General features: G+C 33.2%; 1 protein-coding gene, 1 long non-coding RNA gene and 2 pseudogenes across 2 annotated transcripts; 1 reads left to right on the top strand and 3 right to left on the bottom strand.

Annotated features, from left to right (window-relative positions):
* Positions 1-1097: 1097 nt before the first annotated feature.
* LOC120125034 lies at positions 1098-3552 on the top strand (annotated as a pseudogene).
* A 903-nt stretch (positions 3553-4455) lies between these two features.
* Positions 4456-9324, bottom strand: LOC120124877 (annotated as a pseudogene).
* A 9204-nt stretch (positions 9325-18528) lies between these two features.
* Positions 18529-20446, bottom strand: LOC120124848. The gene is made up of 4 exons (XM_039143421.1): positions 20304-20446; positions 19647-19831; positions 18844-19081; positions 18529-18610 (listed from the first exon to the last, which is right to left on the bottom strand). Exons 1-3 carry the CDS (start codon positions 20437-20439, stop codon positions 19019-19021), a joined length of 384 nt encoding a protein of 127 aa, XP_038999352.1. The 5' UTR covers positions 20440-20446; the 3' UTR covers positions 18529-18610; positions 18844-19018.
* A 218-nt stretch (positions 20447-20664) lies between these two features.
* Positions 20665-21346, bottom strand: LOC120124849. Its single transcript, XR_005516307.1, has 3 exons — positions 21271-21346; positions 21095-21186; positions 20665-20990 (listed from the first exon to the last, which is right to left on the bottom strand). It is a non-coding gene; the product is annotated as an uncharacterized LOC120124849 (long non-coding RNA).
* Positions 21347-24823: the final 3477 nt, after the last annotated feature.

Genomic DNA, 24823 nt, shown 5'->3' with positions numbered 1-24823 from the left:
TTCATCATTTTCGATTTTGAGACAACGTATTGAGTTTTGGCGACGGCGGAGAGTGGCGAGGAGTGATGCTTGACTATTAATAATTATTTTATGCATTAATTTTTAGGTCACGTTTATCTTTCTCTGGAAACATAGTTCTATATAATAAACACCTGCAAAAGAGTGAGGAAAATGGAACCTTTATCTTTCTCTCTGAAATGGAACTTTCATGGATTCATAAAAATGAAGTTTTTGCTCTGGAAATCAAATATAAAGATTCTTACCCTCACATCCTAAGATTTAATTTTTAGGTCACGTTTAGTATCTAAATTATAAGTTTTTTTTTTAATACCTAAACTTTCATTTGTTTCAAAATATACCTAATGTTTATTTTTTGTTTCATTTTAGTACCCACCATTAAAAAAATTAATTGTATAGCATTTTTATGGGTAAATTACATCATTCATCACTCAACTATCCTCTCACTCTTATTTTGGTCACTAAAGTTTAAAATATTCAATTTAGCTACTCAACTTTCAAATTGCTCTTATTTTAATCACTCTAATTTATTTTAATAATAATTTATGTGACATGACATTTTTATTATTATTTTATTAATACATAATTAAAATAAAAAATTAAATTTGAAAGTTAGAATGATTAAATTAGGAGCAATTTGAAAGTTAAGTAATTAAATTAAAAAAATTAAACATTAGTGACCAAAATAGGAGTGAGAAGGTAGTTGAATGATGAATGATGTAATTTATCTATAAAAAAAGTTCCATGTACAACTCATACGTTAAGTTTTTAACGGCGATGTACTAAAGTGAAACAAAAAGTAAATGTTAGGCAGGATTTTGAACCGAATGAAAGTTTAGGTACTAAAACAAAACAAAACTGATAATCTAGGCACTAAGTATGTAGTTTATCATAATTTTTAAAGCAAAGATTCCCAATTTTAAAGGGTCATAAACATTTGTTTCAAAGCTTGAAATTTGAAGCTTTTTAAAGAACACCCAATTTATTATGCAAGATTTGTTTTGTCCCTAATAAAAAGGGTTACCCTTTGCTTAACCCTTTGCTCCCATAGTGTGAAACAAAGGTTCCCATAATACCAATGGAGAAGAAGAGTAGTCTTGGTAATAGGAGTAACTGGAAGACTAGGTTACTATTTAGCTCAATACAGCCCTCAATTTGGTCACCTAACTTTTATTCTCATGAGAGACTCCTCTCTTAGTGACCCAAACAAAGCTCAAAAGCTCAACTTTCTCTACACTGCTGGGCCCATTCCCACCAAGGTCACTTCTTTTTAGATTTTTTCTACACTTCTTAATGATTTATTGATACCTTGATTTTTAGTTTTGTTTTCCCCCTCAAATTGGGTTTTATAAGGTTCACTTGATGATGAGAGGAGTCTAATTGAAGCTGTGATGCAGGTGGATGTGGTTATCTGTTCAATCCCATCAAAACATGCTCTTGATCAGAAACTACTCATTAAGGTCATTAAATTATCTGAAATATAAAATTACATAGATGAATTGTTCTAATTTAATTCTTAAAACATGATTATAAATATATATCATTAATAATATCATAATAGTTATGTTTAAAATTAGTTACTTGAATTTGAATTAATTAAATTATTTATTAACGTTATTTTAAAACTAAATTAATTTAAATTTAAATTGAATTTTTCTCATATCTAAAATTAACACGATTAATTTTAAATTAAATTTTTATATTAACCTTAAGTATCATAATTATATGTTTATTTATTATTATATAAATTTTGTATAAGAGAAGAATTCACTTTATAATATTGTAATAGTATATGTATTTTATCTATTTACTATGAAACTATAAAATTTTATCTAATCTATAATATAAAGAATAAATAAATAAATAATATCATAAATAAAATAAAAAAAAAGAATATATTCCTTGACAAAATAAATAAATAATATTATAAATAAAATAAAATTCAGCTACAAATGATAATGAAATTAGTGAATCATCTCATAGTTCTTATTCTTACCAACCAAATTCATGTTATCCACCTTACCTTGAACAAAATCCAAGTTATGGATTTTTTTGTCATCATTTAACATACAACATGTTTCCTACCAATGATGAATCTTATGATACACATAATGTGATGTCTTCTTCACATAGAATATGAAGGAAATCAAAACCAAGACAATGACGAAGATGAAAATGCTTTAAATCTGTCACATCATTCATTTTGGTGATGAACTGTAAGATATATAATTTTTTTATTTGTAGTTATGTATTTTTTTTCTTTTATGTAAAATGAACATTTTTATGTTACCATATAAAAAATTTGATATGAATTTAGTGATATTGTTTATATTTTATTCATTAATATTATAGTTGTTATTACCCATTATCCAGTATGATAGAACTTCTATAGTTTATATTTGTTTTTAATAAGTTTTTATCTATGAAATTAAATTTTTATTTTCAATATAAAATATAAAAGAGTATATTAATATTAGTATATTAAAAGATAAATGTAAAATGTATAAATATAATATTTTAGACGTATTTTGATTTTTGAGGAAGAGATCACGTCCGCGACAGCCGCAGCACGTTACATAACGTCCGCAACATCCGCAACTGCGACACCGCAACCGCGACACCACAACCGCATTCGCAAAAAAAATCGCAACCGCAATTTGATACTATGATTGGTTTGGGACTTTGGGAAAGGTTTTGTAATGCCATTGTGATTTGTGGATATCTTGGATTAGCTAATAGTAAATTATCAATCCTTGCCAATGAGGCCTTAGCTTAGTGGCAAGGAGGACACCCCGAGAACTTGGATGTTGAAGGTTCAGATCCGACCAAGTGTCGGTTTAATCGGCAGAAATTTTAGCGAGTTGGTTTAGTGCTTGTAATAGTTGATTCTTATTGGAATTGTTGATATAGTACATCTTTTTGGAAGATAAGCTCAGTACTCTTATTCGAACTCAATATTTGTAATGGCATTGGCAACAGTTCATTCCATCCGAATTCGGTGTGGATCCTGATAAAATTCAGATAACCGATTTGGATAATCAGTTCTATTCTCAAAAGTCCGAGATTAGGCGTCTTATAGAAGCTGAAGGCATTCCTTATACTTACATTTGCTCCAACTTGTTCATGAGTTATTTACTTCCATGGCTAGCTCAACCTGGTCTAAAGTCTCAACCGAGGGACAAGGTCACCATCTTTGGAGATGGAAACACCAAAGGTCTGCGAATGACCCACTACGGTTAATACGTTTATATTTCAATATGGAGATTAGGACATCTATTAAGCAATGTGCTTTTTTGGTCCGGTTGTTCTTGCAGCTGTCTTTGTTAAGGATGTCGACGTTGCAGCATGCACCATCAGTGCCATAGACGATCCTCGAACACTAGACTTTGTATCTGAGACCCCCGGGGAATGCATGCTCCATGAATCAGCTGGTAGCAATGTGGGAGGATAAAATCGGTAAAAAAACTCGAGAAGATTTATGTACAAGAAGAGGAGATTCTTCGGAGAATCAAAGGTACACGTAATGCACCATAAAATTTGAACCGTCTCATATCAATTCGTTTTAATTTGAGTCATTTTTTAGATAACTTATTTGGTAACTTGCTTATTTCTATATTTTTATTTTAATCATTTAATTATTAATTTTAAAATTTTATTTAATATATCGTTTCTGTTTTGATTATTCGGTATTAATGTCACTTGTCACGCTCTTAAAATGTATTCTATGAAATGTGTGATTTTAATATTTTGGGGCGTTTCTTGATCAATTATGCGCCTAATAAAGCTTTAAATCATGCATTGTGAAAATATAAATTCACTAAATACTAGAACAAACCCTCGAGGTTTCAAAGGATGCATAAGTTTTAATACCAACATGGCCACTCTAATCATTAAGGTTAGACAATATTATAGTAGTGTAAACACTATCATGACTACTCTAGTCACCAAGAGAGACAACAAGTATGAAGAAAATTAAAAACAAGAGAATAAAGGGACAAAAAGAATAAAATAAATGTCTTTAGATAATAAAACAAATTGAACAAAAATAATAATATATCGTAACATAATAATAATTTTAATCTTAAAAAATTATACATTTGATAAGTTAAGCCTTAATTAAAAATAATTCCTTGGCTTGAAAGTTTGAGGAGCTGGTTGGAACAAGTCGATGTCTAAAATCACATTACAAATATTTCTTTTAGGTCCACGCCAAAGCAATGTGAAACTGTTTTAAAAAATACGTTAATTGTACCAAACGTTTTTTAAAGGGTAAATTACACCTATGGCCACTTTGTTATGGGTATAGAATATAATCGAGATTCATTTGATTATCGAGCATCTATCGAACATTTATGTAAGGTGCAATTTAATAAACTATATGATTCCACAACACTCGGCCATTGTACTTAATTTTAATGAATCAATGGCAACAAAAGAAACAAAACAGTCCTAACATTTCTATTAATTGTTTAATTTCATCCAAAATTGTGCCTTTCAAAACTTAAGTTGCTTCAGTCATGCATGCGCGCTCCTTTGTTTCCCTTGCCCCCTGAAGCCTTGACAGATCCGTTCTTTCCCTTCTTCGAACCACCTTTTCCTGGTTTTCCAGTTCCTCGTGCCCGGGCATCCTTTTTCATCCGACGATCAACAAGGACTTTCCCCTTGCCGGCCATCACTTGAACCCCTTCCCTCGCGACCACGTATTCCTTCTGGGGCTTTTTGGGCGTAGCCTTCTTGTAAAGTTGTTCGATTTGCTTCCCTTTTGACAGCTCGGAGATGTCGGCTTGGTCTGATATGCTGTTTGCTTTCTGGCGGACCTTGTCTAGCTTTTTCATTGCAATCCGCTTCTTTCGAGCCTTTGCCTCTGCAACTTTCTTAACCGGTCGAGCATTGATCTCTTTGAATTGTGCTCGCATTGCAGCAATTTCTTCCTTTGTAACAGGCTTAATTGGTTGACAATGCCTCTTTTCCTCATCTAAGAACCACTTGGGTAGACCATCATCATGAAGCATATATTTACCATACGCATCGTCGAGAATTTGATCCCTTTGCATTTTACTGAGCATCTTCTTAGCACAAGCTAATACCTCAGCTTTCGTCTCAACGTCATCATCTTCCGAGTCATCTGAGGACGAGTCATCACTGGAATCAGTAGCTGGAGCCAGGACAATCTCAAAATCATCCTCTTCCTTCAAAGCCTGGAGTTTGGTGCTTTTGGAGCCTGCAGCATTGTTTGCTTTCTTTTCCTCGGCCTTGTTCGGAATATTGAGTTTTTCATCCTGTTTTTTCTTTACTTTGGACCTCTCTGGAGTAGCTGCCGTTTCCTGTCGTTTATCGGTCTCCATTTCATCATCACTGTCATACTTCCCTAAATTCCCTTGCCTTACGGCTTCAGCAAAAATATCCTGACCGAACCACCTGTTTGTAATCTCCTCCTGAGTTGGTCCTTCCCCGTCATCTAGCGGTATCATAAGAGGATTTGCTTCAGGATCAGCCTCTTCCATATCCGAATCAAGATCAGAAAAAATAATATCACCATCACCACCCTGAACAGCCATGAACGGAAATTCAATAAACAATATTTGGCTTTTATAAACAACTATTCGTCATTATCTATTAAAAGCATAAATAAATAAGGGAATGATACTAGCACCGCAAAAACAGGATTTCTATTAACAAAAGAGAAGCATAGGGAAGTAGTACTTGATGCAGAAAAGAGGAGACTGCTAACACTTATTAGTTAAAGTTGCTACAAAAGATCAAATATTTTTTAGTTCTAAATTCTAATACACACTTTAAGAGCTTCATACCTCTAACTTGTCATAGGCTTCCTCTGCTTCGTACTTCCATCCTTTTTCGACACATACTCTTCATACGCGTGATCAAGGATCTCTTCTATTTTTTCATCATATCTAGCATTAAAATTACAAGGTTAACAAACAGAGAATGTTAGAAATTATATATATATATATATATATATATCAGTCATGAGAAGCAGATACTAACCTTCTGCGTTCTTCATCAGAATCGATATCACTGGGTGACTCATCCTCGGTGCTTTCTTCTCGGTTTTGTTCATCTTCGCTACCCCTCAGATCAACGTTGCCACCATCATACTCGGTGGAATCAACTGCCGCAAGATCTTTCTTACCCTAAAGATAGTAATTGACTGACATCAATGAATGTTTCTACCAAAGTAGAAAGCTTAAAAGAAAACCTAATAACTTTTCAGGAAATACCAAAGAACCACAACTATAAGCAACAGTTTAGTATTGCACAGTAACGCATGCCAGAGCATTGTTTCCATTAACAAAGAGTAAGTAAACCGAAACGATGTTAAGAATAAAACTTCTCAGTTCAGAAACAGTAGATTAATAATCAATAAGGTTAAACATCAACTATGCCCCTGGTTCAAATGACATAACTGCAGCCTTGTGATGAGTGTCGGTTTTGGTCGTCTTTTATACTTGCAGTAATAAATTGTATTTTTACTAGTTACAAACATTATTGGAGTTATCCAGTTCGCAGCCTTGGTAAAACAAACCTTAATGGAAGAAAGAGAGAACAACTCATGATCAACGTAACCATCTTCCAGGGCATCTATTTGCATTCCTGTTGCCTTCCGTGATTTGTCCTGAAAAATAACAAGGTAACAAATCAGCAAATAAACGAGTGCGCATGGAAACATCCTACAACAAAGTGGAACACCATAAATATCTATCACCCCGATAAGACGGAAGCGTAATTCTTTCAAAAAGATTACCAGGCATCATTTAATCACTATATTGTAGATACATAATCATTGGTACAATCACAAAATTCGTTCCATTCATGATTTGTTGCATGGTAACATGCACTAAGACATAAACATAGGGATCACATTTTTCTTAATAAGGCAATAAACCTTTGCTCGTCTTTTTGCAAGAAGCTTCTTTTCTCTTTTCTTCTTACGCTCCATGGCATATGTGAGCTCCTCCATCTCATTGAGTAATTTATCATCTTCGTTCTCCTCATCCCCTTTATCATCATCTTTAGCAGTGGTAGGAGTCGGAGGAGTAGCCTTTTCTGAAGGAGACTGAACTTTTCTCAATTGCATCCGCCACCTAAATCAAGGTAATCAATACACGTCACATTCATGCACATAAATCTAACATATTTTCATCTGATGAACAATAGGAATTCAAATCAAGCTGCACTCAAAAGATCATGGACCCAGTGAACTGATTATATCTTTACTTTCACGGATTTTCATATTACCACAAATTGTTTAGACAAAAACTCAAAAGGGAAAATCTGAAAAGGAATATGTTTCTTACTTCAAAAGATGCTTGAAATCCTGCTTTCGTAGAACTCGCAAATCATCACAAAGAGCTTTGACCTGTCAATACAGCAACAAAGAAGTAATGACAAGTATTAACGAAGGTAATGAATAGCAATACTGTAAAAGATAATCACCTCTTCTGTGGTAGAACTGTGATCCTTAATAGGCAATGAAGCTGGATCCCCAAAGGTTATGGTAGTAACTGAACCGAGGATTTCGAGAGGAGAATCAGATCAAATGAAATCAACAGCAGTAGACATCTTCTTTGAGATTGTCTCCCCGTCTTCATAACTGAAATTGGCATGTACTTAGAAACAAAGCATAACATAAACCTTAAAACCAGATAGCAGAGGAATCAATTCAATAAAAATGTTCAATCGTTATCAACAAAGCAGTAACATTGTTGTATGATAAAGGGAAAGCTTACCCATTGACGCCAGACAGAATAGTGATTATCCTGCAGGCTAGCTCCAACAGATGATTCACAAGATAAAATTCGCCCAAAAACCAGAGAAAAAGTCTCTAGGGTTTATTAAAATATTATAAAATCAAACAATGCCAAAATCAGTCCACAAGCCGGACTGTTATAGCCAAAAATCTTGTTTATCGGAATTTTACCAAAAATAGCAAAATTCCGAAAATCACTATTAATTGAAATTCAAAATAAAATAAGCAATCTGCAAAAAATCTGGCCGAAATCGGATTTAAAATGACTTCCTAATTGACAATCGAATTATTACCATAAATAGTAAAAAATATCTAAATCTAGTGATTCGAAGAGGAAAACGGCAGAATTTGAGGTCGAAAAAAAGGCCAGAGGGAGCGTAGCTCAATGTGGAGAGCATGCGTGTCGAAAAGAGCTTTCCAGATTGGGGTCTTATGCGCGATTCTGGCACCTGTAGCCAAAGTTATGGCCAAAAGACTGAAACACACTCAAAACGGTCCCAATGAGGAACATGTCACAATCAATTCCCGCCTTTGCGCTGATCTGCCAACTCATGGTATCTCAGCGCCATCAAGGTGCAATCTTACAGCTCAGCATCATCTGTCTCGGATCCCCCTGCATCACCTATCACGGTGTCTCTTCTGTTTTGTTACCCTAAGTACATCAATCACCTACATCAAGTATGTGGCAGAAAGAACAATAATGAGCAGAGATACAATCAATAGGAGAACAAAAATAGTCATTTAAGAGATTCTGAAACCTAAAATGAAATTAAAAAAACCTTCTTTTGTGGTTCTATCGATCCCTGAAACAGATGTTTGAAATCAAGAAGACGTGGATCAATCTTTGCAAGGGCTTTATACCTTAGCCCCAAAACATAAGTCTCAGCTGATTCTGAGTGGCTAGCATGTGGTTCCCAAACTTTAACCTCCTCAAATAGCTGCAGACAAAACCAAACGAGTGTCAAAGGAAAAAACAAAACTTCACAGAGAGATATATCATATGGTTTTGTTTATCACCTGCTTGAGACAATATAGAACGGAACTGTAATCTTGGGACCTAAAAACCTTGGTGAAAAATGTGCCTTTAGGAGCCAAAAACTGGGTAGCAGCTTAACATAATCAATAACCAAAGTATTTTGGCTCATTTTTTCTTGAGCCCAAGCACCACCAACATTAGGGGACCCATCATGCAAAACGACATCAAAAGCCATAACCATGTGCTCTTCCATGACTCGTTTAACCTTGGACTTGCAATCGGATTTGGTTATGTCTTGTTGGAGAGCGATGGCACCTTGTATAGGAGCAATGGGAACAAGATCAAGACCGAGTACAAGGCTGCCGATGGGTGTATGCTGCACATCCACTTGCATCCAACCACCGGGGGCGGCACAAATGTCGAGGACTGCATGCGCTGATTTTAGAAATTTGAACTGGTCATCCAGTTGTACTAACTTCCATGATGCTCTGGAACGGTAGCCATGTTCTTTGGCTAACTTATAGTAGATATCTAACCTATGTTTTCCTTTCACTTTACCCATATCCCCTCTTCAATCGAATCCAAATTAAACGCTAAACAGCTGGTGGAGAAGAAGGAAAAGGGAAACATGGCACGTTAAAATATATTTTTTTTAATTCTCCCAAACCCAAAGGCCTAATCCCCTAAATCAAAAATAACTAAACTTATAGCTTTTAAAAAATATATTTTCTCAACAAAGCAAAATAAAACAAAGGAAGACAGTAACAAACAACATCATCAAAAAAATAGAAAATCAAATATAGCAGAGCAATGCATTAACAGAGGCAGAAATAAAAAAAGGACCATAAATCAGATATACATCCAAGAATAAGGGGATTCGGAGAAAGCATTGGAGAGAGGAAAACCATTCAAACAGGAGCATTCGAACCAACAAAAAAATATATCGAAAAAAAGAGGGCAGAACAAGAGCGTTCGAACAAAAAAAAAAGCATCCCAAAATACACAACCACCATTTAAAAAAAGAAGAATGAGAGATTTACCTTTTTTTCAAAAGCTCGAACTGGGAAGAGGATTTTCGGTATTCAAAGGTAATTATCCCTGAACCTTTTATGGGGATGCTTAGGGAACATTGAGTGGTGGATCTAAGGCTCGGGTTTATCTTTTGATAGTGTTAATATTCAGCCAAAAGGGGGGTAACGGTGGCTGTTTGGGAAGTTTGAGGGATTTCTCTGAAACTCTCCTTTTTTTATTTTGGATGGCTGAAGCAAATGACTATTAGGGTGTGTTTGGTTGGGGAAATGTGAGATTCTCATGGGAATGAAATCCACATTCCCCCGTTTGGTTGGCCGGGAATGTCATTCCCGGTAATCTTACATTACTAATAGTGGATTTTTTGGGTATATTACCGGGAATGTCATTACCTCCATTTCCTTAGGTATTGTTGGATTACCGGCGTTTTAGACTAAAATGCCCTTAAAAAAATTCTTTCAAAAATATCCTTATTCTGTCATTGAATAATAAAAATTCTACGAAGGTTAAATTACAAATTTATCCTTAAACTATTTTAGATTTACAAAAAAATCTATAATTAAAATTTTATATGAAGTTCAGGGGTTAAAATAAAATTTTACCCTTTCATTAAACCTTTTTATATTTTCAATTTTGTAAAAAAAAATATATATATAAATTTTATGAATTTAAATTTTTTAAAGAAAATATATAAATATTTTCCAACTTGTTAAAAAAACAAATATATAATAAGGATAATTTGGTCAAATATACATTCCAATAATCTTTTATTCCTTTAACCAAACACGGTAATCTTACATTCCTACTAAACCAACCAAACACAAAATACAACATTCTCAGTAATCCTATTCCCTGATAATCTTTTATTCACACTGGTAATCTTACATTTCGTGAACCAAACGCACCCTTAGGGTTTCAAAACCCTTAAAGATGGTCTTTATATAAGACCCGTATGATGCCGTTTTGGTTATTGGAGAATTGCTTTGCTTTGGAAAAAGGGGAAATTACGTTTTAGATCCTTGTTACTCTTGTAACTTTGTTATTTGGTCATTAAATCAAATTTGAATTGTTTCGTTCGGAGCCCTTGATTTCTTACTGTTTTTATTCTGATTCATTCCATATGTTTGCTCCTATTTTTGTGTTGTTCATACTTTGGATATATTGTTTTGTTTTTATTATTCGTTTTAGTCCATGTTGTATTTCTAAGCATATATATATATATATATATATATATATATATATATATATATATATATATATATATATATATATATATATATATATATGAGTGCATGATATATTATACATAGTATAGGTCTAATTAATTATATAACGTTAAATATATTTTATACTTTGCTCATTTCATTACATACATGCGTGATATTATACATAATTGTTTAGGTGTGTTTCAATTTTATACTAATGTTCGTAGCGTAATAGATATTTTACATAATTTATTACGATATTATTTTGATAGTATTAAGTATACGCGTATTTTAGAAATGTATTGTTTGAATATTTTCAAGAACTGTATTTGTAGAACGGGCGTGGAAAGTATCACTTGATCGAAGTGGTACAATCTGATACGACGTTCAAACGAAATGGGGATTGAAATAAATCTAGTTTATTTTACTAATTATTTTTTTATGATTCAATGCGTTTTTATGTAGCAATTTATTTGGTTGTTTGCAAATTGTCGATATTCGATTTATATTTTATTTGCGCTTTTTAAATCAATGAGGAGGAAATATTCTTTTAAGAAAGAAATGAGAAGAGATAGTCTTCCCGTCGAAGGATGAGCGAATTTCGATATTTCTTTTCGAATTAAAGAATTTTCTCTAATTAATAATTAAGAAGAAATCAATTAATGTTCAATGCATGGATCATACTTTAACTTTATATTCGATTTATAATTTCCACTACTACGACAACGTGTAAGCGATTGAGTACCAATTTTGGGCGTTGTGGGGGTGCTAATCCTTATCACGCGTAATCGACTCCCAGACCTGTTAAATCAGATTTTTGGTAAACGTAGACCATTTTTTTTTGTCTTAGAAAACGAGTTTTCTTAAAATTATTTTAAAAGACGTTTTTAGGTATTCAACCTACCTAATCCAAAGGTCGATGACGACTCTTATTCAAATTAATTCAAAATCGTCAATTTTTCAAATAAAGTCATAATTATTTTTTAAACTTAATTGTTTTTTTTAAATGGTTATTACAGTTGTAGTTCATGAATTGTTAATAAAAATTTCTAAAATTGAAAGATTGAAACTAATCTAGTCCTTTTTGCTCTGTATGTGAGATTTGAGAAACATGGTAAGAGTCATTAGTATGCAGCTACAAAGAGATAAGTTTTTAGAATACGCTTTGTTCTTTGGATGATTTTTCGTATTTCATAAAATTCATTCATTTTTAGAATTACTATGAAATAAACTGAATTTGAGAGGTCACCTTCGTCTTTGCAGTAACTAATTTAGATTAATTGATTGATAAATCAAATATCGATGACTATAAAAAAATGATTAGCTATATATTTAACTTCCATGGATTATTTTTTAAATTTTACTTTTTATATAAAATCATGTTCAAATCTAAGAAATAATTTTTAAATTTATTAATAATAAATTTTAATTAATTAAAATATTTGAAATAATTAAGTTCAAAATTTAAAAGTTTTGAACATCAAAAACCGAAGTAAAGGCCAATTTAGCTAAAGAATTAGCTGCTCGGTTTTCATCCCCTGTAACATAACGAAAATGAACAACTTAATTACGGTGTTTCAATCCAACAACGTGAGACAACAAGGAACTACAATCAAAATGGTTTTGAACACCAGCAATAAGGTTAATCACAGTTTTGCTGTCAGACTCCACAATAACTCGCCTAAATCCTTCACACTAAACACAAACATAGCTTTGACACAACCCCACAATTCCGCATCAAGGATAGAACATGAACCAACAAGTTTAGTGTAACGAACAAGCTAAACTCCCTTATGATTCCGGATGACGTCACCACAAAAAACTTGATTATTATTCGAACACCACGTCCCATCAAAATTAAGCTTTACACCCTCCTTCGAAGAAGACCAACGACAATGGCTATCTAGGGGTGTGGACCAGTGGCGGATCTAAAAAATAAAAAAATTTGAGGTAGACATAAATATTAATAACACAACTTTTAAAGATAAAAATACTAATAATATTTTAATTATAATAAAAAATCTTACAAAAAAAAGTACATCTGAAAATAATTTTTACAACTGTTCCCTTATAGGCTTCATGTTATGATATCGTTGTATGATCTTTTCATTGTCTACATTATCAAATATATCTTTCTCATTAAAAACAACTAAGAAATCATTCAATGATTCATCTTCTATACGGTTGCGCAACCGATTCTTAACAAAATGCATTGCAGAGAATGTTCTTTCCACTGTTACGGTTGCAACCTGTAAAACCAAAACTATATTCAAAAGTAAATACACAAGTGGGTACATAACATGTTTCATCGTCTCAACCATCTTGTCAGATAAATCAGAAATTCCTTTTAGATTACAAAATCTTTCATCTGAACGAACATCAATAATATAATTCTCAAGCTAACAATCAAGCAGCATAAAATCTTGTGTAGAAAATTCACAATGATAAAATTCAACAAAAGGAATCAATTTTTTCTTATCAAAAGAAAGCCACACAAAGAAGTAACTCTGTACTTGTCTAAGAAAAAACGATTATTAAGCATTCACAATGTCTTGATCACTCCGTTGCAATGCTTGAGATAATTCATTAATGACCCCTAATATATTTTCCATCAAATGCAAATTAAATACAAACTCAAATGACCGTAAAAAACTCAACAACATACAAGCTTCAGCTCTTTGCTCTGAGTGTGTTCCATCTTCCTTAATAATTTCAAGTACATCCATCACAAAAGAAAACATAGTAATCAAGCTAACAATAGTTTTATAATGTGAACCCCAACGAGTATCTCCAGCTCTCTTTATAACAGTTTCTTGATTTAATCCACGACCACTAAAGGTTTCACCATTTTGTAATTTTTCTCTTACTTTAATCATTTGACTAGATTAAAGATTTTTTTCTCTTACATGAAGCACCAACCACATTAACCACACCAGCAACCAAATTAAAGAGAAGGCAACCTAAACTTGTTTTTTAACAATTGCAACAAACGCTAATTGGAGTTGATGTGCAAAGCAATGAACATAAAAAACATTTTCATTGTCTCTTAGAATCAAACTTTTAAACATTTTCATTGTCTCTTAGAATCAAACTTTTAAACATTTTCATTGTCTCTTAGAATCAAACTTTTAAGTCTATTAAATTTTCCTTGCATATTACTTGTCCCGTCATAACATTGTTTTCTTATTCTTGAAAAACATAATCCACGAGTTGAAAAACATTTTCATTGTCCCCGTCATTACTGGCGGGGACCATGAATAATGCTCAAACCCTACAAATCAATCGAAGCCATAGAATCCATAAAGTCAATTGGAGTCGAAGTAGATGCAGTCAAGTGGAGAAGACAGTAACTACGAACAAGCACCAAATCAGTTTCGTCGATGAGAGACTAGAAAAAGGTTATTTTATAAATCAAGTTATTATTAAATTTTCATAATCAAATATTTAACAAAATTCCTATTTATGTGTTTATTTTTATTTTCTATTTGTTCTTAAAAAATAGGATAATTTTATTCTTTTCTATTATGTGCTTTAAAAATAAGATAATTCTATTTGTTTTCTATTTTTTGCTTAAAAATTAATATAAATCAAATGATTTTAGTGGTTAAAATGATCAATTTTATCCTTAGAAGTCTTATATTTGAGCATAAGCGATTGCAAGATAACGTTCATTGTCAAATGGTTGATAATCTTTTAGAAAAAAAATACTATCACTTATAATCACTCTAGATTAATAAAAAAATCAAATTAAAGTTAAGGGAAAATTATCTATTTGGTATCCCATTTATTTTCATATTTCTCTTTTGGTCACTCAACTATTTTTCAAAAAAATAACAATATTGAAATTTATATATATTTTTTATTTTGATATCCTACGGTTAAGTTTAACTATTGACTAAGCAGAAACAATGATGTGATATAATAATAAATTTAGTCCTTAAAACATAAACATTCTATCAAATTGATCATAATTCAAAATAATTCAATAAATCCTTAATATTTTAAAATCCTATCAATTTGATTCTCATTTAAAATTGAAATAATTTAATAACAATTTATTATTAATTTAATAATAATATTTAAATATTAATAATTTATTAAATTACTTTAAATTAAGACCAATTTGATAAACTATATAAATTTTAAGATTCAAACTATTATTATATACAATATTGCATCACTATATCAGTTAAATCAACGATTAAAACTAATAATATGATATCAAAATAAAAAATAGAATATTAATTTGAATTCTAAAAATAGTTAATATGAAAAACAAATAATTTAACCAAAATTAATTGAGAGTCGAATTAAAATAACGATCATCACCGACCAACGATCACTAAATCGTAACTGAAAGAGACAACATGCCCGACACTTACGTGGCTTTCAGCCACGTGAGACCCAACTCCATTACACGTGTCAGCATCCGCATTGCCTACAAACCTAGCCACGTGTTCGCCTACCCTCAAGATCATGTGGGTCTCATCCCTTTTTTTTCACCCTTCAGCCTAAAAGGCTAAAACTAAAAACCCTAAATGTTAGCGACCTATTATATTATATTAACCAATAAAATAATAAAAAGTAAACTTTACAAATGGTCACTAAGGTTTGAGTAAGTTTTCATTTTCACCACTTATATTTTAAAAATCACAAATTGGTTACTAACGTTATTGTTTAGTACAAATTAGTCAGTCGGCGTTAACAACCATTACTGAAGATAACAGAATGCTAAAGATAATGGACTCAACTCAGCTTCTACCCCACATTTCTCAATAATTTAACGAGAGGCGTTCATTTTTCGGTTTAAATCGAATTGATTGACCAAACTAAAATTTAATTCGATTATTCAATTGGTTAATTTGATATTAATTCAATTAAAGACTGATTTTTTTTTTCAAAATTCAATTATCGATTAATTCAATTCAAAATCAATTAATTAACTAAATTAACCAAAATTATTATATATATATTAAGCTCAAACCTTTAAGAAATGATCCTAAATATTTTTTATCATACTAGACCTATCAAATTTTAACCTAAATAAAGAAAAAATATCTCCATTGAATTCGGATTAATTTAACTAAAAAGGTTTACAAAATATTTCAATTAATTTGGTTAACCGACCAAATCAACCAAACTTTGTTCGGTTCAATTAAAAACTTTCAAAAATTTCAATCCAGTTAATGTTAAAAATACATATATTACGGTGAATAAATTTTAGGTAGTTCAATTCGTTTGGTTGATTGAACAACCCTAACATTTAATCGAGAAAGCATGAAAGAAAAAGACCCTTGACGTCATTATAGTCTCGAGAGTCGAATGAAGTTTCACTGTCAGGTCTGTCGTGGGCTACGATAGGGATGACGAGCAGTGTGATATCAAGACTCAAAGAAGTGGCCAAATCGATGAAGTTCAATGTGAAGAAAAATGTGTAAAGTATGAGATTGGAGGGTCAAGAATTTGGTTTATAAAAAGAGGAGTGACATGGACAAAGGGCTCTTAGCGTGGCAAAAAACTTAATCCAAGTAGGAGGTTAACGTGCCACGTCAATTTTCATTACCTATAGTAATGACAATTAACGGCAAGCAACTAATTTGTTACTTTTAAAACATCAGTGGAGAAAACAAAAATTTACTTAAACATCAATGACCATTTATGTAGTTTACCCTTAGTTAAAATCAAATAATTCTTATGAAAAACATTGAAAATGAACTTAGATTTGACTCTTTGTCCAATGAGTTTTACAACAGCTTTAGCTTTCTTGGCCGCACCATATTTAAATTAGCAGAATAAAATCAAGCATTTTAAAAGTAAATTATATATTAGAAACTTTTATATTTATGTTTTAGGACAAGGGCAAATTATCTATTTGGCCATTTAATTATTAGTGTGTTTTTGTTTTGATTACCAAACTACACAAATCTTTCATTTGCATCAATATATTATCGTTGTTTCAGTTTTGATCATATTACATTATATTATATATGGAAATGATAACATGTCATGGTATATTAACACATTTAACTATCAAATTTTATATATTTTATCAATTATGTCCTAATATGGAATTATCAAATAAATTTAACACTTCATATTTATAAATTTTATCAATTTAGTTCTCAAGCACACCACCATCGTCATTCCTCATCAACCATTACAAACTTATCGGTTAGAATCGAGTGGATGATGTAAAATTTTCGGGTTAGGTCAGATTGACCGAAACTCGACCCGTGTCCGTCCCTAATCGTGACTTTGTTTACCCCGACATATTATCGTGAGGAGCACTAATGTTATTCATTAAGAAGAAAGGTCGATGAGGTTGTGTATTAACTATCAACAATTGAATAACTATGGAGAATATGTATTGGCTTCTTAGGGTTGACAACTTGTTTGACCAACTTAAAGATGCTAGAGTGTTCTCTAAAATCAACTTGAGATTAAGATAATATCAGTTAAAAGTCAAAGAAGCAGACATTTCAAAGATAACCTTTTGAATCAGATATAGTCATTACGAATTTTTTATGAGGTCGTTTGTTCTCACTAATGCACCAAAAAACACTTTTCCATCGTACAATTAAAAAACAATGTTAAATTAGTTACATCGTACAATTTTGTGTTTTGTTTAATTATAATGTATGATTAATATATGTTACAATTATATAATAATATATGATTAATATATATAATAAGTTCAAACCTTTAAGGATTGGATACTCCTAAATTGTGACCGAGAAAGCCTGGAAGGAAAATACCCTTGATTTCTGTGAACGTGAAAATATCAAATTTTACAAAATACAACTTTCTCCAAGGTTGGTTTTTCTTTTTTTTTTTCTTTTGCTACAAATGTAAACTGTAAATGCTCACTATAACCCAAGCAATGGGTAAAATCTAAGGTTGTCGAGGAGTATATGACATAAGCACATAAACAGTGCTATAGGGATCCCGTTCATTTGCAGTTAAGCTACTGTTGCCACGTCCAATATCGCCATTGTCAAATATTCCGACCACAGGGATCCCAGGAAAGTTATCCAAGAATGGGAAGCTCTCAATGTTATGTTGACCAAAAAATGGTCCCACATGGCTCATGTTACCAAAGACAAAACCTCCGAAAGGTTCCATTTTACCACGGACATTAGCAACTGTTGAATCCCATTCCAACTTCAACATTCTAAAGGCAGAGGAGACATCTTCTCTTGAGGATGATGCAATCCTCGGATCTGGAATGTAAAATTGGAAAGAGTCACCAGTTTTGATACCTACAGCACCGACCTGAAGGTACTCCTGCGATTCTTCACCGTTGAAAAAACAAATAATTCATTCAATTAGATAATAAAACAATCATTCCACTAAAATTTCACCACTAGTATAAAAAATAGTTCTCGTGGATCACTATGGTCGACCGGAAACAGGAAAACAAAATAATGATAGTGAAATTCTCTTGATCCAGCCCTACACATTAATCCATGCCATATATTTTATTTTAAACCAAACAAAGACGGGAAAAATGTTTCAAAGTCTTACTCTTCAACTTCATGGAATTGCAAGGTTGTCTGCCCACGCCTATATGAGCCAACAGAATAGTTCTGTGGTCTTGTAACCGCAATGTGAAAACTAAGAGGGAAGAAATTATTTTCTATCAGCAAGGGGAAATTGTTGAAATAATGCCTTTGAAAAAAAAACATTTAAAGTAATCCACCTCCAACATTATTTAAAAAAACATTTACCAAAGTAATCCATCTCCAACATTATTTCCCAGATTAGGCCTAATGCTACAGTACTTTAGAATACTCCAAGAGCGCATGGAGTCTTCACTTGAAGACTCCAAGAGTGCTATGCATCTTTACCTTCGGAAAAATTGAAAACGTATGGATTACCATGCGTCTTCACCCTGAAAAACTCGCACGGTGCTTCTGGCGTCATCCTCTTTACACTGTAGTTAAAAATGGTGAGAGCCTTATACAGGGAATTTTTTTCCCCACTGCTCTACGTGAGCAAGGAAGCCTTTCACAATGCAATTGGTCAAAACTCTAGTTGAAAGGGATGAAGCTTCAAGACAAAGGATCGATTAGGGGCACAAGATATCTGCATTAAACATTCAGTTCGAGCTGCATCAGCATATTTTCAACAAAAGTGCCTCAAGACCCTTTCAGGCCAGGCCCATTTGGTCAGGCACACGCTAGTGGTCCTACGAACACTTTTTTGTCAAGCGATAGGCATAAAAGAGCCTACCTGGTTGAATTTCTCCTTAATTTCTTTTACTTTTCACCTTTTTTTTCTCTTTCATTTGATATATCTATACTAGTACCCATACTTTGTAATATTTGAGCATTCAACAACAAGCACTGACCACAAGGAGATCAGACATATTAACCAATAAACAAATTGCATGTTTTGTAGATAAACTACACTATAGTTTAGAGATTATTATATATCTTAAGCTTCTTTTTGTTGTTGTGTGTGTATATAAAAGCTCACATATACATATTGCGCTTTGCTTTACTCAGGCTAGCACATCTTTGTGCCTAGCCCTGAGGCAATGTAAGGGTTTAAGCACCTAGAGTGCACATTTCATCCTTGACAACATTGATTTTAAATACTTCGATATGTTCATGCTTTCTTATATACACACTGAAGTGCATGGTCATACCTCATAGTCATTGGTAACTTCTAGCATCTGTTGAGCACCAAGAATCTCCTGCTCTCCTTCTCTTCCGGCAGCAAGCTCAGTAACATAGTAATCCTCTTTCTCTGTTCTGGATACAACCTTAAACTTTGGTCTGATTGCTGTGGAACCATTTGACGCTGCAAAATGAAATTCAATATTCCCTATACCTGACAATTTAACATGCATCAACCTATGTTACCAAACAATAAGGAGAAAAAGTTAAAAAAAATCCATAGAACCACATAAAGAATCCATAAAGGGGCATCACATGATGCACTGTATGGTTCAACACCAACCAGAAAATAATTGAACATTATGCATCGTAGACAACAACAGGAAGATTCAAGAACAAGTCCTCAGAGAATTAGCATGTAGAAAATGGGGAGGGAAGATTGAGTATGAAACCAGGAGAACAACTTAAAAAAATGTTGCAACTGCACATGTGCTTCTTGACATGCTAGAATTGAAATGTAAGACAGTTCATGCGGAATTTATCGGGAATGAGATGAATGAGATCACACTATATTATCCTATTACACTTGCAAAGGGAAACATACGCATGTGTAGTGATTAAAACAGTTAATAAGTTTCATAAAATTTGAGAAAAATTAATAAATACAGAATCATAGGAATAGTTACCATGGGCTTTGTTGCTTCTATCTCTTGCAAAAACAAGAGCAACAACATCAGTTGACTGTTCGACATTTCTTGAAGCATTACTTCTATAAACATACTGACATCTTTCCTCGCCCACAATGATTGTTTCCGTAGACATTGTACGATCTGAGACAAACAGGATTACCAAAAACAACAATAAACATGCACAAATCTTCTGAATAACATAAAAGGAGGAGAAAGAGAAAATAGGGAAATGGAAAAACTTGCCTAACATCTTAAGGACAGGTTCCAGGCGAGTCACTATATCCTACAAAATCAAAATGCCACATGTTAAAGTGCCGCCAATTAAAAGACCCTAATTTAGCAGCTTACCCCTATCAATATAATTGTTTGCGGTGATGTGGAACCGGACACAGGGGATGTAAAATTCTTAATATCTCTCACGAACTTGTAAACCATTGGCATTGAACAATTGGGTGGCTGATAAAAAGGTAAAGATTTCCTTCCTTTGATATATCGAAATTAAGCACCACTTTTTGTTAGGATTTCCATGTTCTAGAGTTTCAGTAGCTGAACAAATTTCACCTCTGCCTCAGAGCGTCGTAAAAGAGGGATCACGTCGACCTTAAGTCCCGGAACGAATCCAACAGTCAATTCATTGCCCGTATTTACAGTAATTTCCTCATCAGTATTTTCAGTCCACACAACCTGCCATTTCATGAACCAGAATTCAAAAACAAAAATATAAAAGTTTAAGCATCACAGTGATACAGAATAGGAAAGTACTTAATAATAGAAAAGAAAGAACAAACCTCCCTAAATTCTTGAGTACGTGCATCTCGTCCAAGAATTCCTTTAGCACAAACTACAATAATCGGTGTTCTTGACCAAAATTTTTTACCATCTGCCCAAGGAGCAAAAAATTTAAAAATTTCTGGAAAGTAAGTAGCTAAGAAGGAAAGAAAGATTATGTTTTTAGACTTCATACGAATTGGAGAATGTCATCGAATCCAGATTCAGTACCAACACTCGCCATAACAAAATGGGGTCTAATTGGCTCTGACATAACCTTTTCAAAAAGCTCTTGTAGAGCATCCTACACCAATGTTTACAAACAAAAATCAGCAAAAGAATATAAAGAATTACTTTTCTTTTGAATTGGGAATTAAAAGAAAAAATGAAGAGATTGTTACAAGAGGCACAGGGTTGAAGGAGACGGCGGAGGAGAGCTTAGGTCGGGAGAAAATGCGAGAGCAAGCGGCGTTCCAGTCGTTACAGACGGCGGCAGCGGAAGCGAAAGACTTGGCGGGTAGCCTTGAAAGTATGTTATCAAGATCATTGGTCAGCAAATAAAACCCAATGTTCTCCATCGAAGGGCTTGTGGAAGACTCAATACCAACTCAAGTTTCTCGTTTGCTTCTTTTAAAAAAACAATTTATATTTAAAATTTTAAAAAATATTTTCAAAAATTTTAAGGGTAAAGTATAGTAATGGTCACTGAACTTTTCTAAATCTTTCATTTAGGTCCCCCAACTTTAAAAACTTGTAATACAGTCCCTCAACATTTAGTCCGTTTTCAATATGGTCCCCCAACAGTTACGTCGGGGACCATATTGCAAACGGACTAAATATTGAGGGACCATATTGTAAACGGACTAAATGTTGGGGGATTATATTGCAAGTTTTAAAAGTTGGAGGACCTAAATGAAATCTTTAGAAAATTTCAGTGACCATTACTATGCTTTACCCATATATATATTGTCACCATTGCTAGGCTCTTCTATCACCTAGCTCAAACCAATCTAGCAAACCCCACGAGTCCCACCTACCGTTTCCAGTTCCACAAAACCAAGAAACAATGAACGGATACTCATATTCCAAGATCAAAGTTGAAGTTGCAGGTAATGAAAGTTCCATATCCATGTTGTCTTCTTCTCCCTCAGATCTTCAGCCCATCCCTGAACCCGAAACCCACTTTAAACCCAACCCCAAAACCGACCAAAAACTCGAACCCCGACACCCAATTTTCATCGGAGAAAGAAGACGACGTCGGTGACGGTGGTGATCGAGCCGAGGGCAACAACGACGGCGGTGGTGGTGAGGAGAAGATGATGTCTTCGATCCCACACTGATACGAAACAGCTCGGTTTCTTCGGCTTATGCGCTCCAGCTCCAGACCGCCGTGAAGAGAGCGTTCTCGATGCGAAGATCTTGCTCGGTATCGGAAAGTTATTGTAGGATCCATGACCAGCGTGTTACTTTAACATCTCCCTTGGATGAAGATCAAGTACCAGGCATTAGTGGAACTGAAAGATCTGTGAAGAAGAAGAAGAACACAAGAGACAAGATCCCATAGTATAAAATAGCGGTTGCGACATCTATCGCGGTTGCGGTGTCGCGGTTGCGGATACTGCGAACGTTACGTAACGTGTTGCGGCTGTCGCGGACGTGATTTTTTAACGTGTTGCGACTTTCGCGGGCAGTTACATTGCGTTAATATTGCGTCGAGATGACCTTCAAAACCGTTACAATGCGGTCGTTACACTGCGTTGCAGCCACAATTTAATACCATGCAAGATCCTTAAAGCATGGAAGAAATTATTTAGACTCTAGTGTCGTTTAATTACTATAAATTTTTCATATGCTTTGCAATTTTCTTTTCTTTTTTAATTATCGTTTAATTATTACATTTTTCCCTTTTTAAATAGTATTGCCTTAATTTCATATACTGGAATACTATATAATAAAGTAAAAATTATTATTTAATCTCTCAAGATTTCTTTATTTAAATTAGATTTTTTCTCCTCCAGTTCCAAGGTTTAGTCATGATTAATTTGGAGCGACCGGGTCACACACCTGGTTTTGGTGGGTGAGTCTCTCAGCGGAGATTTTCTGTATACACAGGAACTCAAACCTGAGACATTGCTTAAACGATATCAAACTGCTTACGAGTTGAACCAATCTCTGTTGGTAGTTAAATTAGATTTTAATTATATCTAAAATTAAATAGGAATGAATTTTTAAAATAAAAAGAAGGTAAATTTTAAATTCGATGTCTTATTTAAGAAATATTAATTTTTTTATTCAATCCAATATAATTATCATATTTTTAATATTTTTATTTTCAGAAAATATATAATTACTTAAAATTGTTTTTTCTAGCATATGAATATTTGTTTATTGATTTATTGTCTCATAATAAAATATTTAAATCTCATTATAAATGTGGTTTAAGTGATTGAAAAATTATTTATTCGTTAAAAAACAGAAAATGCAAATGAGAATCGAAGGGACAAGACAAGACCATCAATAACACGTGGATTTTATTTAGACACAATAAAAGAAATTTATTTTTAGCGTAAAGTATACTAATGGTCACTGAAATTTTCTAAAACTTTCATTTAGGTCCCCCAACTTTTAAAACTTGCAATACAGTCCCCCAACATTTAGTCTGTTTGCAATATAGTCCCCCAACAGTTAGTCAGGGACCATATTGCAAACTGACTAAATGTTGAGGGACCATATTGCAAACGAACTAAATGTTGGGGGATTATATTGCAAGTTTTAAAAGTTGGGGGACCTAAATGAAAGCTTTAGAAAAGTTCAGTGACCATTAGTATACTTTACCTAAATTTTAATTATCAAATAATGAAATTATTATTTTTATTAAGCACTTAACTTTTCTTTAAGAAGTTTAAATTAAAATTAAAAGATGATATATCTAGAAAATTAAAAAAAATACATCTAAACTTAAATACAATTAAAACGTTTGGGAAGGAGAGTTCAGCTAATGGTTACAGAAAAATTGCAATTCTAGAAGAGTTGGACAGGAGGACATCGCCTGGGGAATTATATTATCATCTACACTATGAAATTTATGGAAGGAGAAAAACAATTCTACTTTCAACTACAACAACAGGAACCCAATGCAGATTAAGCATTACAGTATAAATCTGGCTATAAAAATAAAAGCAGCTTTTGAAAACTCACATAACCAGATGATCAAAGATCCCCAATGGGTTAAATGGAAGAAGCCGCCTCAGGGTCACTGGATTCTTAACTCGGACGGAGCCTGCAAAACAAACACTGGCCATGCAACGGCAGGAGGTTTAATTAGAGACGAAGATAGAAAATGGATCCAAGGATTCATGGTAAATGTAGGGAAAACAACCATGGCCGAAATTTGGGGAATATGGCAGGGACTCATTCTTGAGAAATCCTTGGGAGCGAGAAATCTGATTGTAAAAGCCGCTGCAAAATGGATGGCCAAAACCCTAAATCAAAACAAAATGGATGACATCCAGAAAGAAATTGTTTTTAAAGAGTGCATGAAACTAAAGGAAGAATGATGGGTCTCGAAAATTAGGCATACGTGGAGAGAAGAAATCGAAGGGCTTAAGTGGTGGAAGACTCTCGATACCAACTCATGTTTCTCGTTTGCTGCTTTCAGGGGGAAGTTTCTCGTTTGCTGCTTTCAGGGGGAAGTTTCTCGTTTGCTTTCGGCTTTTTCACTCTATCTCCTAGTTTTCCTTTATATCTCT

This window comes from Hibiscus syriacus, unplaced genomic scaffold, assembly GCF_006381635.1.
Source record: "Hibiscus syriacus cultivar Baekdansim isolate YM2019G1 unplaced genomic scaffold, ASM638163v2 tig00110429_pilon, whole genome shotgun sequence".
Classification (NCBI taxonomy): domain Eukaryota; kingdom Viridiplantae; phylum Streptophyta; class Magnoliopsida; order Malvales; family Malvaceae; genus Hibiscus; species Hibiscus syriacus.
This window is presented reverse-complemented; position numbering and strand designations above follow the sequence as displayed.